The following is a 16,348-nucleotide window of genomic DNA, read 5'->3' as shown; positions in this document are numbered from 1 at the left end:
TCAGCGCGGTACATATCCAAGCGACTTCACTCTCGAAAGATTAAACACGAATATCTTTCGTTCAAAACAGATCGTGTTGTCAAACCGGTGGCACGCGCTTTATGAATTCGCTATTCCCAAATTCGGATGATCGGATAAATAATTTGTGTTGATTTAAGATACAATCCATTATTTCATGGACAGAAACCAGCGACACTCGAAGAAGAAGCGAGGTAGGACAATTTATTCAGCTAAATAAATGCTTCATTTATACATCAAATAATTTCGATTTTTCTTTATATAGTTAGAACGGGGTAGACTTTTCACGTATGCATTAATTGAATGAATTCGACACATAATTTTCTATCCGGTCTTTTGCTCTTTTTTTACTTACGCTCCTCATTCTGGATTCATCTTCATTTATTTGGTTCGTATAATCTAAGACGTGGTCACACACGCTTGCTCTGTTGTCGGAACGCGCTGTTACAATTGAATTCACCACAGTATTCCAATCGAAATGATAAGTTGTTTTGAAATCGATGCTCGCAAAGCTTTTGAAAACAATTCGTTCTCGTGATTTTTTCCATACAACGTATACATTTTCATACTTTGTTAGAAAATGATTTGCCAGTCCAATAATTTTTTACTGATTCTTTCGCTTGTTCATTTGTCAGCAAATTTTCCAACGTCCTTCAAACGATAATGATTATTTATTTTTGTTTGTACTTTAAGAATTAAGAAAAAAAGGCGTACATTCCTGAAACATCGTGTAGTTAATGTTTCACTGCATGAAGTTAGGATAAAAAGAAAAAACATCATTTAGTAATTGCCATATTTCGGTTTTTGTTTATGAAGTCAAAATCGACACTTCTTTCTAACTAAGTATACATTTTATGTATACAAAATATTATGTTCGAAGCTATATCGTTTGAAGGTTATTATTCTCATGTACGAATACGACTTCTATTCTCGGAATCTATATAGACCTTCTACGATGATAATACCTACTTGCTCCAGTTTTCACAGTACTATTACAATCGACGCCGTAAATGTTATGTAATTTGATTCAATGAGCACAGCATATCGCGCTACCATGTCGTGGCACCTACTACTGTTCAGCTTTCCTAGAAATGACTACGATATAAAAAACTAAACCTCCAGATGGCGGTACGGTATATAGCTTTCGCGGTGTGTTTAAAAGTATTTCATTCAAGGGCACAGCCTAATGTAATACGTGTCTGTTATACCGTCATTAGCATCGGCTACTGGACACGACAATTCAATGCAATTATAAAACCACAACAGGAAATTATAAGATTTTATCAACATTGACGACATTCAATTCCAGTGAATGCGTTTATTGACAACCTGGAAACACGGATAACTATTGAATCCGAACTCTTGAATATACAATCAGCCCGTATCGCGACGTGAATGTTGCAGGAAGGTCACCGCGTTATGACGTCCTCGCGTCGGACAAATAGTATTTAAACAAATTTCGAACGGGAAATTAAACATATAAATTCACTAAAAGGATTCGATGCTTTTCATGCCGAGTGACAAATTTTCATTCATTATTAACGAGTTACAAGTTTGAATCTTGGAATTTGGTGAGTTCAGTTTGTCGGTTCTTGAGTAAATATGATGACCTTGAATGATTTTAGCCGTTACCAAATTTTTTAATAGGTAAAAATATGTATCGGTTTAATAGGTAAAAATATGTATCGGGCTAAAGAAAAATTATACCTTCTTTCTCCTATTATTATCGGCCGGGTTATTTTGTAAACCGCAATCGAATTTGTAATCAGCTAGTTTCTATAGCTGCCGGGTCTGTTATTGTTAGTTTGATCGAATCTTGAAAAAAAGTAATGTACAGGGTAGATAGGCGACCGGTCGGGTCAACTTTTAAGGTCAGCCGAAAGGAGAAACAAGGTATCGATTTTCTAATCCTAGGATTATCGATTTTAGTTGTTCGGAGTAGACAGGAGTGGGAGAGGGTCAGTCTAAGAACCTCGATAAGAATTTCCACGACCCTCGTTTTCTCGGGTTTCCCTCAAAATGTTACGTTCTGGGAAATCTGATCAGGGATGGTGGGGGCGTACGATGTATCTATCAAATAGTCGTGTGTCGGTCGCGGTTCACCTTGGCATCGGTCCAAAAAAGCGCTCGCATCTTTAAAAAGGCGTTGTGATGTAATCATATTTTATATCGGAATTCGGCGACATCGTTCTGAAACGTTTCTAACAAACTCTTAGGTTATCAAAGATATTGTTGTTATTTATGGTTGTGGCATACCACGTGTAAACACCGTTTAAAAGTGCGCCGCCGCGTAAGATAAGATTGAAACACATTCGTATATAACGTGTTGTCGCGCATGTTTTAACGGTCGGTCCAATTTCTTTTAGGAATTCCATACGCATGGTTAGAATAGACAGTATTTCACTGCGAAAACAATGACCCTTGGAGGCATTGACGGCTTTTCCGATCAACAGGTAAGAAACTAAAAGTTTTTAAAATAAAAATCTGATTTAAAATTCCGTTGTCGAAGTTGAGTCTATACTTAACTACGTTTTGTTGGGATTTATAGACAAGATCACAGTCATGACTTAAGAATTAAGATCAGTCTCAGAGTTTCTTAGCTCTATAGCCAACCTAACATGTCACAAGACCACTGCGTTTTGAAGACCAGTCTATGACCATCTATAGCTCTATAGCCAACCTAACATGTCACAAGACCACTGCGTTTTGAAGACCAGTCTATGACCATCTTAGATGTAGTAACCAATCTCACATATCAAGACTAGTCTCAAGATTTAAGATCACTTTTGGACTTATGTCACGACTGTGCAACAATGATATTTTACTAAACGCCATATGGCAATCCAAAAACACATTTCTTATTTGCGTCGAAAGCTTCCCGATTCTTATTTCATACCACGGTGGTAAACACGTCGATTGTTATGATTATGCTTTCGCGTGGTAGTCGATGCCGGGGACCTATATTTTCCACGTGTGTTTACACACGAAACAACTAAAAGCTTTGAACCACATTTGAACGTAATGATATTTTTATGACTCTCAATCTGTTTCATTCGCTGTGACCTATTTGTTGCACAACGAAAGCTAACTGCGCAAAACATTTTGCACGTTTTTGGCAAAATATACCGCGCTGACATGTTTTGCTACTGTCGATTTTGGAGTTACTTCATATTTTCATAGCTAAGTACGTTGTTCAGGGGGTGAGTACTCCGGGATATGGTTCATGACCAATGTTCGCTTCGAATTGTTGCTTGTTTGCGCCTTATATGCGGAAGTAGTTTAATTAGTGTTCTAGATTTCCTCTGTTGTTGGGTGCCTGTAAACAATATTATCTATCTATTTGATCAATATGGAATAGGCATAAAATGTCGTGATACCCGATGCTAGTTGATCGTATTCAGTGATCTTCTGCCTCCGATCAGCAATATTACAGATTCTAAAAGCGATTCATCATAACTTTTTGAAATAATTCATTGAATACTTTACTACGTAATGACACAAATGCTATGAGTAATATATCTTGCGGAGTTTTCCTATATAAGTTCCCTAACGAAGTTTTTCAGAAGGTGCTTTATACTCAAATGGTGTCATTTCAATGACTGAGACATTTCTCAAGTTTAAGACGTCTTTTCTATTTCAACGTAAACAGATCGTAAAAAACATTGACGATTAAACAAACGTTTTTTTTGTGTGCATTACGTAATTCGACCTCGTGCTTGCAGCTTGTGAATAGCTATCAGCTGATTATCTTTAAGTGGGTCGACGACACTAAACCTTCATAGAACCACCGCTAACATCGAGTAACACCGCGATGTGTTCACAACACTTCAGTCAACCCTCACGGCGTAAGACCGAAAACATCATGTAATCGCGGCACGATATGGATGAAATATATTTTCAAATTCTTTCTTATTTCTTCGAACAGGTCCCAGACGACGTTTTGGAAGAAATACTAGCAAGCTTAGATAGTACGGAATACATGTGGGCGGATAGCGACATAGACACCAATTCAATATTCTCGATGTACAACTCGTCCACTTCTGAGAAACCGCAATCGCAATCGGTGCAGATAGCTACATCTTCGATTTCTCGCCACGAAGGTCAAACCTACCAGCCGGGTATGGAAGTCGCGGCCTACAATCCGAATATCGTGATCAAACAGGAATTCTCGGACGACGATGGACAGTACGACCAGTCTAAACAGCGGTGTTTGATTCCGGAGACTGTATCGCAGTATTACGAGTCGCTTCCTACGAACGGCAGGTCGCCCGTCAAAACGAAACTTCAAAATATTAACGGTGCTATGAACGTTGCGGCTATCGGTAACGTGAAATGCGAGCGATCTTTTAGTCTCACTGAACTCGACTTCTTGCTGAATAACACGGACGTGTACGCGCAGGACAATTCGTTTTACGAGGCCGATGATCATTTGTCGGTTCCTAACGAGAGCATCAAGGCGAATATCGGTGACAACTGTCAACAACAGCGAACATTCGCCGACTTGAGTCTGGTGAAAAGCGAACCCGCGTTCGTCGCGTACGATGGTTTCTCGACGAATCAAACCGGTGCCTTTCCGACTGTGTCGACGACTGCTGCCATGTCCTGCGAAGACCAGGCAGCGATAGAGACAGCCATTCCTATAGACCTGCTCAAACAGGTGAAAGCTGAAATCGATCAGACGTGTACACTGACAGCCATACCACTGGGTAAGTTTTCACTACGTCTGTCAAAGAACTTTCTAATAATAGATATATTAGAGAATTTCTGCTATTTTGAAATTGAAATTTATTTTCAATAAAACGTTACACTATTGGACGTTATTACAAATATATATAAGTTAAGGAAGAAAAATGTAACAATATAGTGGGGCTATACTTCTAGAAAGTATTGGTTTCAGTGATGTTGAATGAATGAATGAGTATTCTATTTTGCAAAATAAATTGCTACATAAATTACAAGATCATAGGATGAAATTACAATATGCACATTATACCATACACACACACACATGTTCTATCATAATAGGGGTTGACCCTTTTGTTTTGAGCCGGGAGTGGCCAAACCTTGGATTTTTAAAATGCATTCAATCTCAATAATGCGGTGGCAATTATGTAGAACATTCCCGTTATCGCTGTCTCGAATTCGTACTAAAGTCGACTTTATAATTTTTGAAACAAACAGTCGAAATGATATATCAAATAAGGAAGTAGTAATAATGTTCGATTGATTTACGAGGCTGTTCGACTTGATAGCGTTTTTTCAACCGTCTCGTTTGTTATTTCATTCGGCCTTCTCTCGCTGAACGAGTTGATAAAACTTTCCATCGAGCTGATCTAAGTCTCGTTGTTTACTGGGAGTGTCGATGACGAAGTCCGAAAATATTTTCTCAAAAAGTATATAGTTCTTATATATCGTTGTAGCTCCGGAATCGTGGACGGCCGAACACGTGCAACGCTGGGTGACGTACACGTTACATCATTTCCAGCTGCCGTTGACTCGCGTGGAGAACTTCAACGTCAACGGATCCACGTTAGCCTTATTCACCGAGGACGATTTCAAGAAACGTTCACCAGAAGCCGGCGCCACTTTGTTCGCTCAACTCGAAATATGGATGAATGGTATGAATTCTATCTTTAGATCAGTGTTCTTTGAGAATATTCCGTTGTCGAAGCCAGCCATTAAGGTTTTGCTCTTCCCAAAATAATGAATATTAAGTTGTTTTCGTTGCAATCTGAGTTTTTAACAAGGCTGATTTCTGGGGTGGATGTAAAATGAGAGGTATGGCCATCCCCCTCTTGTGAAGAACGCACTAGTGTTTTGTTGCATAACTAGTTTAGAATTCGTTGATGGGTTTGCATATAAGTGGGAGTCAGTTTCAGCAGGGGTCGGTCGCAATCGCCCACTAAACATTCCGAATTTCAAAAGATTAAGGATAGGAATGATATTCTTTTGTATTTCTCGATCAAAAACTTAAGCGCCTGATGCACTTGGCAAATTTTAAGTGCAGGGGATCCCGTTTCATTAAGTCTCAGTTGTCGTTAAACATTCTAATATGGCGCATTCTTTAATTCGCAGCTCTCGCTTTGTGTCAGGATATTGAAACGGCGTCAGTTCCGATTCCGAAACCGAATCCGATGTACATGAATCTGGATTCGGTGTCAATGGTCGCCGCTCAGCAACATCAGCACCAACAACAACAACAACAACAACAACAACAACAACAACATTGCGGACCTGTTGCATTTCCAGGGTCTCCCACATCGAGTAACGACAGCGAGATGGATTCCCCGAGGCGGGACAGTCTCTCGTCATTATCGGCCGAATCTGACCAAGGTTCGTACGCGACCTATCACGAATTGAGTGTCAGGGGACACACTTATTTGGGTTGTGAAAACGAATTCCGTTTCATGAAACGCGTTAACCTTGTATAGGAAACATGGAAACACAGAACAACAGAAACACTGAATCGAACATACTTGATCTAGGAAACATTGTTTCCCGAAACCTGTTTCTAATTTCTAGTTAACGCATAAGAAACAGGGAAACGCTTGCCTCATTTCCGTGTTTTTCTGTGTCGCTGTGTGCGTTGGGCCTAACGACTACTCTAAAAAAACGAAAAGCTACTGATCGCGTTAATGATTCATTCTCGATTATTCATTTTCATCCTAAAACTTGTATAACTCATTTCATTAAAAAAAAACTCATACAATAATCTCATTCACTGTAGGTTACTATCATGCCGAAGAAGACGGCATCAAACAGAACATCCATTTGTGGCAATTTCTAAAAGACCTTCTTCTGCAGCCACAATTCTACGGCAACTGTATTCGGTGGCTCGATCGCAAAAACGGCATATTTAAGATCGAAGACTCGGCTCGAGTCGCCAGACTGTGGGGCAAAAGGAAAAACCGGCCGGCCATGAACTACGACAAGTTGAGTCGTTCGATTCGTCAGTATTACAAGAAAGGTATCATCAAAAAGACCGAACATTCCAAGAGGCTCATCTATCGATTCTGTCACCCGTACCTGTTATAGCCAGGTCGGGACACGCGACTGAAAGGTTGGTAATACGAGGGGTCGAACACGTTTGAACATTTGAGTGACCAAAATCATGGTCGTATACAATATAGGAACATTCCGATGCGTTAGTTCGGGCCCCTTTGTTCAGAGCGATAAAGGTCTTGCTCTCGGTTATAGCTTTTTCTGGGCTTTGCGCTGGGGAAGTGTGGTTTTGTTACGATGAATTTTACGAAATGAGACAATCATTAACGTCGAAAAACCTTGTCGACGCGTTTTGTTGAGAATGTGTTTTTATATCATTCGAGAGTGTGCTCTGTAAAAGTGCTGGTGATAATTTGAATGAAGTGTTTTTGAGAATTTTGTATAGTTTTGTCGGCCATTTTAAATACGGCTGTGAGTGAACTCGGTGAATTTGCTATATATATTTCGCTGTATGATTTATGAATTTGTGTACATTTTATGATAGATTACGTATATATTAACATTTTACATCGTTGACAACTGCCGTCGAATGGATATAGGCTATCAATGTTCGTTTAGAATACGCGTTAAACATGTATTATATGTTATGTAAGTTTAGTGGCATTGATTTCTACAGCGGGTCTCGTTATAACGAACTTGAACGACCACGAATCGGCTTCAGACCTTCCCATAAAGATGGCGGCCTCCAAAAACGTCTGCGATAAAGTGAAAACCCGCAATAAAGTGAAAAAGAAACTTGAAGAGAGTCGTTCGATTCGACTCAATTCTAGCCATTTTCGCAAAATCATTTTCAAAGACGGATTTTCAAATGGCTCATAGAATTAAGTCGAAACGTGAGGTTCTCTTTTAAATTTTCTTTCTATTTCATAGTGGATTTACGCTTTATTGATATCAGACAGTCACTTCTCTATGGAAACCAACTATGATGATCAAGATTATCTTCTGAAAACATGTTTTCTGAGTCTATAGCCGTCTTTTTATGGACGATTTGTTCGATAAATAATCGACGATTATTCGTCGAATCTTAATATCCAAGTTCGTTATCGCGACAATGCTCCACGTAGAACTAACACAATCAGTTATTATTTGCTTTTAAGCGTTGTTTTTTTTTTACATAAACCGTCACCGTTATTTATGTGATAAATATCTCGGTTGAATCACGCGTTCCAACCACTTCAGTAATAACAAGATCAATCGTGCCTGGGGGTTCCACGGTCAAATAAAAAGCCAAAATCGCTCCCATTAGTTTTACTCATCCCTTTCTGGGAATCGTAGACCGCAGAGATATATTCTGGGTTCATAAGTTTATTGTAACTATCAACTGTGACACAGTCCTATGTGCCATATTAGCTCGAACGCGTCTAAACGCGTTTATATAAGACCAAAAAAAGGTTTCGAGATCAGAACAAAATCGCCCGCACAAAATGACACGAATTGCATTTCAATTTGAGGAATTTAGACAGAAAATGAATGTTGCTGTATGAGTGGGCGACCCCCTTATTCGGAAATTAAAATTTAGATTTAAACCGAAAAATCTGAATGTCAAAATTTTACGTTAGAATTCTGAATAGATGATCATTCTTTTTCGTACGTACGTCATATTTTAGAAATATTGAATACGGAATTTTAAATTTTAAATTGACGTCAATTATTTATTTGTTCATTTTATACCAAAAAGTTAAATAGGTGACACGGAACCAACTAAACAATATATACAACTGCCCTAACAAGCAACCTGTACGGAAAATGCTGGCGCCCTGTTGACAAAATCATTGTTTCGATTCTGAATATCAATCGGACAAACAAAATTTAATATCCGTTTAGCCTTGACAACTCGATAAGGTTAATTGGAATATGTTTTTTTTTTTCAATGGGTCGCTATAATCTACCAACCACGATGATGCGATTTATGTGTAACTTTTTATTCGATAACACAACGGCGCGATTCGCAGGAAAACACCGCTCCACTCGGCCCTCTTCATAGAAAATACTTAATCGCTGTTTATGCGACACTTAAAAGTACGCCGAGCTGCGCGCATTATCAATGCGCTTAATATGTGGACCGGTTACGTTTGGGGGCCTCGAATCGTGTTATTCGTCATTTTCTGTGACCGGTTTTTTGGAAGCGCACACACACACACACGCAAACAGTACTATTTTGGGACCGTGCCAAGGTTACGAGAGTTATTATCTAACGACACACAAAACGCGTTTGTATGCGAGTGTGTGAGCGTGTCAAAAGAAGCGCTTCCGCGTACTTTGCTAATCGTGTATTGACAGTTGTGGGTGGTTTCAAACGAACGGGTGATTGTAATTCGATAAATGAATTTTGGAGAAATCGTTGTCATCAAAATACATTTAAAAAACGATTGCGTTTTATTTTTCGTCAACTATTTGTCACTTTTCAGAGAATTAATCTACCCACTGGGGAACGAGTTTTAACGATTCGCCACTATATTGGTCTCCGGTTTTTGCCGGTGTTTAGGTTATAAGCCCGGGGTAACCGTATCGAACTGAAAATAACTTCGGTATCAGAAAAATCTGTTCCAGTCAAAAGAAAATGCGCATAACTGTGGTGTATTGAATAATGGTGACGGGGTCGCGTGTTTGACTCGACGATTCCGTCGCTTTTCGAATCATTGTCCTGTAATAAATAATAACGAGCCGGAATTCTTGCGCGTTGTATACGTTTCCGGTGGACCAACTGACTGTTCCGGGAAACTTATTGAGTCCTCCTCTCGAAAAATGCACATTTCAAAAGGGTTCGCCAGAAATAAAACAATCTCATGTGTCAAGCAGTTGACAGTGCGGCGCGTTTAGACGATGAATATTATAGCTCACCGATATCCCTTAAACGCGTTAGTTTTGTGGTAAAATTCAGGACAAAAGCTCTTAGATTTTTGGATGCCGCGTGCAGAATTCTGTCACTCGACGCAAGTCCCGTGACTGTGAGTGTACTGACCTCCGAGCGAGCGTTTTTCCATCCACCACGTGTGCACTTATAGAAGCGCGTTAAAAAAATTACAAACATTGTTCAGTACAACGAGGTTTTGCTTCCTAGAAACTGCTTTCGTTAATCACTGCAGAAAAATTCGAACCCGCGTTCCGAGGTCGAGGACTTCGGAACCATTACGGGCCAATAATACTCTCCTAGTTTACCGCTAACTATGCGATAAGCCTTCGTAATCGTCATTGTAGCTTGCATAATCATAATTTTTTCCACCCGATTCTCCATTATTATTTGTCAGGTGTCAAAATAACTCTTCATAGATCGGCGCGGAACTGTGCTTGATGTGTACAGCAGTATAAGTGTTTTGCACGGGAATTCCTTTGCGGAAAAATGCTCAACGCGAAAACGCTATTTCGGAATCGGCGTACGTGTTTTCCGTGTAAACGAATATTCTATCTATAAGGCATAGATTTATTTTTTCTTATTTTATTTCGAGAGTTATATATCTGCGTTATAAACATCGCCACGAGTTTAAGACCGGTGGATGTGAACGCGTTCCCCCGGTGCCAGCGAGCGAGCCTACCCGGCCGTGTACTGTGTGCAGCCTTCCATTAGTTCGTGCGGTACGCTTTTCTCGAAAATCTATATGTGGAAATGTGTATGTAAAAAAAGAATATCATATAAATGAGCAGCTTTCAGAGATATTTTATAGATTTGCACGGAATGGCGCGTGTCTGTGGTGGTGAAGATGTAATCTATGGATAAATCGGATGTTGAGCAATTTTCGGTGATTTTGTACATAACTACTTATTTTTCATCTGTATAGATTTCAATGGATATTTTGTAACTATAAAATACATATACACGAGATCAATAGATACAGTGGAAGCTCGTTCTAACAAACTTCAACTGACCAGAACTCCGTTTGTAAAAACCGCTATGAAATCGATAGATTTTATCTTATTCTGGGCATATTTTCATCTTTGTTACGATGTCCAATGATATTCAAGTTTGTCGCTATAACGAGATTGCGCTGTTTGAATTTTTTTTTAAAGTGTTCGATTCTAGTCATCAAATCTTTCGTACGTTTAATCTGTGTTTTTTTTAACCAAATCCCGATGAACCTAATGATAATATTTCGTTTATAGTTCAAAACTAGTTCCTCAATTCTTTAAATCGTCTTCAACTTGGTACCGACGAAGGCGGAGTCTACTAATTGTAGTATTTCTAATTTATCCTTTGTCATTTATATAACGTATTCCAGTTAAAAAGTCCAGTAATCATGTTAGAATTTGCGAAATTGAAAACAGTCAAAAATACCGAATGGAATAGAAGACATAAAAACGTAGTGAACATTTCAGTAGTATGTACTGTGGCATTTTCGGTTTTGCGATGTGTAAATGTTTTAGCAGCATGCGGTTGTCGCTTTAAGAAACCAAAAACTTGCTGAAAATGCATTATTATGGTGCATTACTGCTTTTCACCTTTCGTGAGTGAAGTTTAGAGCGCATGATGCGTTTGAGAGCTTTTTTGTGTGTGATTATTGTGTACGATTATTATTATAGATATTATTATTATTATTATTATTATTATTATTATTATTATTATTATTATTACTATTATTATTATTATTATTATTATTATTATTATTATTATTATTATTATTATTATTATTATTATTATTATTATTATTATTATTATTATTATTATTATTATTATTATTATTATTATCATTATTATTATTATTATTATTATTATTATTATTATTAAGTAATATTAAAGATTATTACCCCGTGTTGTGTACCGTGTCTATGATCAGATTTAGAGAATATTGTGTATACTCTTTTTATATCGAAAAGTATATATTTTGCAGAAAAATAAAATCCGGATATTTTGTATACAAAAATATTATCTAGTTTGTTGCATCGAAGAGTGCTTTATTCTGGTTCGAATCCCTGGTTTGATCGTGAATAAACCAAGGCGCCATCTTCTGCACTTTCAGAGAATTACTCGACCAAACTTAGAACGACGGAAGACGAATTGTGTTTTGGAACGATTCAGTGGAAGTTAGATTCAAAGATGAAATGATATCACAATGAGGTTAATTTATCTATGGAAACCAATTCAAATGTCTTCTTTTGCACCATTAACGCGATCGAAAAGTTTGAACACTGCTCCTAGAACTCCTGGATATCCGTTATATTTGAATATTCTCGGGTACACGTGATGGTTGCCAATCATCTGAAATTGAATTCAAAATGAAAATAGGATTTAACAGAACGAAGTAAGCTTTCTCCAAGGGGCGAATGACGAAGATTTAGATATTGTCTCTATAGTTGCGATTCGTCGATGCGGGTATCGCAAGACAAGACGCACTTGCTGATGAATGAACAATACGCAAAAAGAACTTAAACTCAACAATTAGAAATAGATTGCATGAGAAACGTACGATCCCCGGCCTATTTCAAATCAGTTGGATAATAATAAAACTGCTCTTCACTCTTTAAACATACCATGAAATTTGTTCTAGTATAAGATTTTTGGTAGCATTTGCTATGATAACACGTTCAACCACTATAATATCTATCTGCTAATTTCTGCATCACAGATTTATCCATTAACGTATTTAGTCCCATTTACATATTTAGTCTATATACGTGTTTTAGTAATAGTCCCTCCGCAACCAAGCGCTAAAAGGCGGTGCGGAATTAGGACCAAACTAAACTTAATGGCGCCACCGTATGTGAGGAAAAACAGTTTCATTTCATTTCGAAGACAGCGCCTACCATTCAATTGAGTTTACTGGATGGCGAAGAAAATAATCACGGGGACAACAATTTGATGCTAAGATTCCCACAATACTCAATGACAAGGCAGCTAAAACCATCTTGAATAAAGTTCGAACATAAATTAATGGCCTGATTCTTCGTAAATTTGTTATTGGGAATAGCAGTATTGCTAAGTTTGAGTTGTCTTTCGGACTTGGGTAAACACATAAATGGCAGAAAATAATACACAGGAGAAACTAAGTATAAGGTATCCTGCGAGGTCAGCAGAAAGCCCCGTGTGTCGGATCTCACCGCGGACATGTACGGCATCCTGGTGTTCGTGTACGTTCTAAACGGTTCGTTGTTGCGCAGGAAAGAACCGGCGAAATAGCAATGATTGACGCCGTTTTCTTTACAAACTTTATTACACCAAAACAGTATGTTCATCGTTATGTCATCCATCAACGTTCTCGCTAAATCTTCAGGTTTCGGATCTAGACCTGTAAATATGATATAGAGAATATTCTACTCAGCAAAACGCGATTGGCGATAATATTTTCATGCTGGCCGATTCGGGCTGCGTTGAAAAAAAAATATCAAACTCGATCGCCACCGGTTTTTTTTACATGTTCTGCTTTTGCTTTAACCCTGCTTTGCTTAAAGAACAAAATTTTGTTTTAAGGCCACCATAAAACGAACATTGAAAAATGTTTAAAAAATCGGCAGAGATTTGAGTGTCATACATTTTCATGTAGCCCCAATAAGCTACCGAAAGCCTACATTTCGTTGCTTTTTCAGTGTTTTGTTTCCCGTTGAGCTAGCCTAGCGCACATCGACACTGCGATTGGAGACAACTAGTTGCTACCGAACGATTACCCCGCGCACATCAGAATCTAGTTACAACCGGTCAGTTGCAGCAACTGCATGGCGCGTGTCGATCGTCGAAATCCAGAGCGCGCACATCGACGGATATGACTGCGATTGAGTACAACCAGTTGCTCAAAAGTAGAACATGGGCAACTGGCTGGAACTGGAGATAGATCGACGCTTACCAATCGTAAGCTCGCTCACATCGACACATTCAAGCAACTGATCGTATCCAGCCAGTTCCTCTCATGCGCCAAAAACTGCCTTGCAACTAATTCTCAGAGAGCAACTGCTGCGGTTTGAAATATCGAACGGAAACCTCAGAATGATTACCTTCTCTTACAATTCGTCCGAACGGGTATCCCTCCATTTTATACGGTAGTACCGCGGCACCAAAAGAAGCCGGATCGATTTCTCCGTATTGGTCCGTTACAATTTCTTCAAATAAAACGTTCACGTTTTCGGAATTACCCTTTTTAGCCAGATTCAGCAGTTCGTCGTATGACTATGAAATATAGAATTCAACAATGGTCGTTATAGATGTTGCTGAGGTAGCAGTTTATTCAACGTTCCGACTACATCCTAATAGTCATCTTCAGCAATACTGAACACTGAAACCAACTACTGAATACTGTTTTTCATCATTATTGTGGGATTCTCTCTACATCACTTAGTGTTTAATCAACCGTGATTCAACAACTCTGTTTTTCTTAAAAATCTATTTCACTGGCGACACGTTCACGGTTTACTTACCTTAGCGCCAGTGAGCAACTTCCCGACGCCGTGGTAATAAAGGCCACCGAGTCCAAGACCCATCATCATCTTGTGACTACCATCCTTTTCTATCTGAAAGATGTTTCGCCTTATCATCGACATGCACGAGAATTAATGAGACGTGGAGTAAGGGGCTGTCTATAGAAATTGCAAAATTTCGATTAAATGTTCTTTACATTCACTAAATCATTTATTGTATAAACTCTGGACTACAGTTTGTTATTCCATATTCATTATCTTGAAAAAATCCCCTAATTCGAAGTTGAAGTAATCGTTTATATAATGCACTAAATGATTTGTTTTGGCTTACAGGAGGTAAGCAGGAAGCAGATGAAGGATGTCCACATCCAAACTACCCCACTCCCCCTTTTCCACAAAACCCTTTTTTATTAATGGCCCTTTTTCAATGCTGACAGTCGAAATCAACATGATCATTGCCATCAATATCTCGCTTCGATTCTTCATCTATATATATTATCTTACCCTTAGAAAGCCGCAGCCTGATCCGATAAAGCACATTACAATTGGGAAATCCTTTTCCGTTTCTTGCAATGTATCTGACTGTGGTATTTCATCGTTGGTGAAGACATTTGCTGTCGGTAAAGCTGATAGTTCTGGGTCGTTGTACGGTTCGACGTATTCATGTTCCTTTAGGTTTAAGCGACAGTATCGAAAGCCTCTCGAAAAACATTCGAATTCGTCATTTTTCTCGAGACTGAAACAAATCAGTAATATCAAGATAGATCATTCACCCGATTTTTCTTGTAATTTTTGTTGCCCCATCAATTTCGTCTATGGTTGTATAAAATGTTACAGCAGCGAATGAACAAACAAATGAAATATTTCAAACATGGTTGGGGCTACTGATCTTAGAATAGGGATGGTTGTCCTCTTGTTTGATTGGTAAATTTGATTCGAATTAACTCGATTTGGTTCCCTTACAAACCCAACACACCTGCCGGGAGCGAAACAGGGGGTTTGATTTTGAAATCGGAAATCAAAGTACATGGGTGGGTCATTGACGCCGTTATCTATATATAAGCAGCAAAGGTTACGACGTGACTATGAATGGTAGAATATTATGTAAAAACTAAGCCCTTGTGTTCAATTATTTGCATAACGGCAATGGAGGCTATTCAAAAATCGTCTGCATGTAGTAAATTATCAATTACGTACTCAATCCCTAATTTTTCGTCAATCGCCGATTTATATTTCATGCTGCCCAGCCCGCAGCCGATTCCGTAAACCTTCGCGTTCGCACTCCCTTTCACTACATTGTCCTTTATATAATGCACTACAGCGTCGATATCTCCGTTGGGAAAGGTTACCATGCATATTTTCGTAGGTCGTTCCTCACACGAATACTAAAATGCGCACATATCGAATTGATTATTAAGATGAATATTCACTGAATTGATAATTCTACACACGTCATATTAGACAGGTTAGAATAGGTTATTCGCACCTTTCCATTGCCGTCATTCTTTTGAAGGTAGGCTAACTTCGTCAACGATCCACCTATAAAGATATACGTAGCCAACTCAAAATTCTTAGTGCAAATCTAGTGTTAAGTGCACTATACCAAGGCCAATTCATAGAGCCTAACGCTGAGATATATACGACAGAGCAAGAAAATTATTCCAGAATTAAAAAAATAAACACTATATTATACCTATATCGATTCCAAAAAGGACTTTTTCTTCGGGATACGGTTCTGGTATTTCCAAGAAATCTTCGTATAAAGGCTCCATGTTAATACGTACAGTGTATATGAAGAAGTCCACCTCGTTAGTACTGATATAATCACCTGCGCTGTCACTATTATATTAAAAAGCCGATAACGAAGTAAACTTTGAGACGTATAGATTGTACGCGGACATGCCGTTCTTAAAACCGGTTTTCATGTAAGGTTCCAGTCGTTTTTTCTTAAGAGAGGTCAGCGTAAAACAAAACACGAATCAAAAGCGTT

General features: G+C 38.6%; 2 protein-coding genes across 5 annotated transcripts; one reads left to right on the top strand and one right to left on the bottom strand.

Moving 5' to 3' along the window:
* The first annotated feature begins 17 nt into the window (after positions 1-17).
* On the top strand, positions 18-12,083 carry LOC141913281 (DNA-binding protein D-ETS-4-like). Of its 4 annotated transcripts, XM_074804763.1 has the most exons (7): positions 661-1,589; positions 2,385-2,471; positions 3,944-4,724; positions 5,439-5,636; positions 6,094-6,351; positions 6,746-7,078; positions 11,973-12,083. In XM_074804763.1, the coding sequence occupies exons 2-6, from the start codon at positions 2,433-2,435 to the stop codon at positions 7,051-7,053; spliced, it is 1,584 nt and encodes a 527-aa protein (XP_074660864.1). In that variant the 5' UTR covers positions 661-1,589; positions 2,385-2,432; the 3' UTR covers positions 7,054-7,078; positions 11,973-12,083. The 4 variants fall into 4 exon arrangements, with proteins under 4 accessions (XP_074660863.1, XP_074660864.1, XP_074660862.1 ...); XM_074804762.1 differs by lacking the exons at positions 661-1,589; positions 11,973-12,083 and adding an exon at positions 18-212 and having other exon boundaries at positions 6,746-8,904; XM_074804761.1 differs by lacking the exon at positions 11,973-12,083 and having other exon boundaries at positions 6,746-8,904.
* Positions 12,076-16,161, bottom strand: LOC141913282 (uncharacterized). The gene is made up of 8 exons (XM_074804765.1): positions 16,052-16,161; positions 15,845-15,897; positions 15,556-15,743; positions 14,863-15,094; positions 14,359-14,451; positions 13,939-14,110; positions 13,051-13,238; positions 12,076-12,211 (listed from the first exon to the last, which is right to left on the bottom strand). Exons 1-8 carry the CDS (start codon positions 16,128-16,130, stop codon positions 12,095-12,097), a joined length of 1,122 nt encoding a protein of 373 aa, XP_074660866.1. The 5' UTR covers positions 16,131-16,161; the 3' UTR covers positions 12,076-12,094.
* Positions 16,162-16,348: the final 187 nt, after the last annotated feature.

This window comes from Tubulanus polymorphus, chromosome 11 (assembly GCF_964204645.1).
Source record: "Tubulanus polymorphus chromosome 11, tnTubPoly1.2, whole genome shotgun sequence".
Lineage (NCBI taxonomy): Eukaryota > Metazoa > Nemertea > Palaeonemertea > Tubulaniformes > Tubulanidae > Tubulanus > Tubulanus polymorphus.
The sequence above is the reverse complement of the archived record's forward strand: the minus strand, read 5'-3'. Positions and strand labels throughout refer to the sequence as shown.

What these genes read in the sequence shown, in the direction of transcription:
- LOC141913281 (XM_074804763.1), top strand. Translation starts at nt 2,433, where the DNA reads ATGACCCTTGGAGGCATTGACGGCTTTTCCGATCAACAG. An exon ending in ACTGACAGCCATACCACTGG is followed by an intron (nt 4,725 to 5,438) that starts GTAAGTTTTCAC and finishes ATATCGTTGTAG; the next exon opens with CTCCGGAATCGTGGACGGCC. An exon ending in ACTCGAAATATGGATGAATG is followed by an intron (nt 5,637 to 6,093) that starts GTATGAATTCTA and finishes TTTAATTCGCAG; the next exon opens with CTCTCGCTTTGTGTCAGGAT.
- LOC141913282 (XM_074804765.1), bottom strand. Translation starts at nt 16,130, where the DNA reads ATGGAGCCTTTATACGAAGATTTCTTGGAAATACCAGAACCGTATCCC. An exon ending in CCTTTTTGGAATCGATATAG is followed by an intron (nt 15,898 to 16,051) that starts GTATAATATAGT and finishes ATATCTTTATAG; the next exon opens with GTGGATCGTTGACGAAGTTA. An exon ending in CGGACGAATTGTAAGAGAAG is followed by an intron (nt 13,239 to 13,938) that starts GTAATCATTCTG and finishes TCATATTTACAG; the next exon opens with GTCTAGATCCGAAACCTGAA.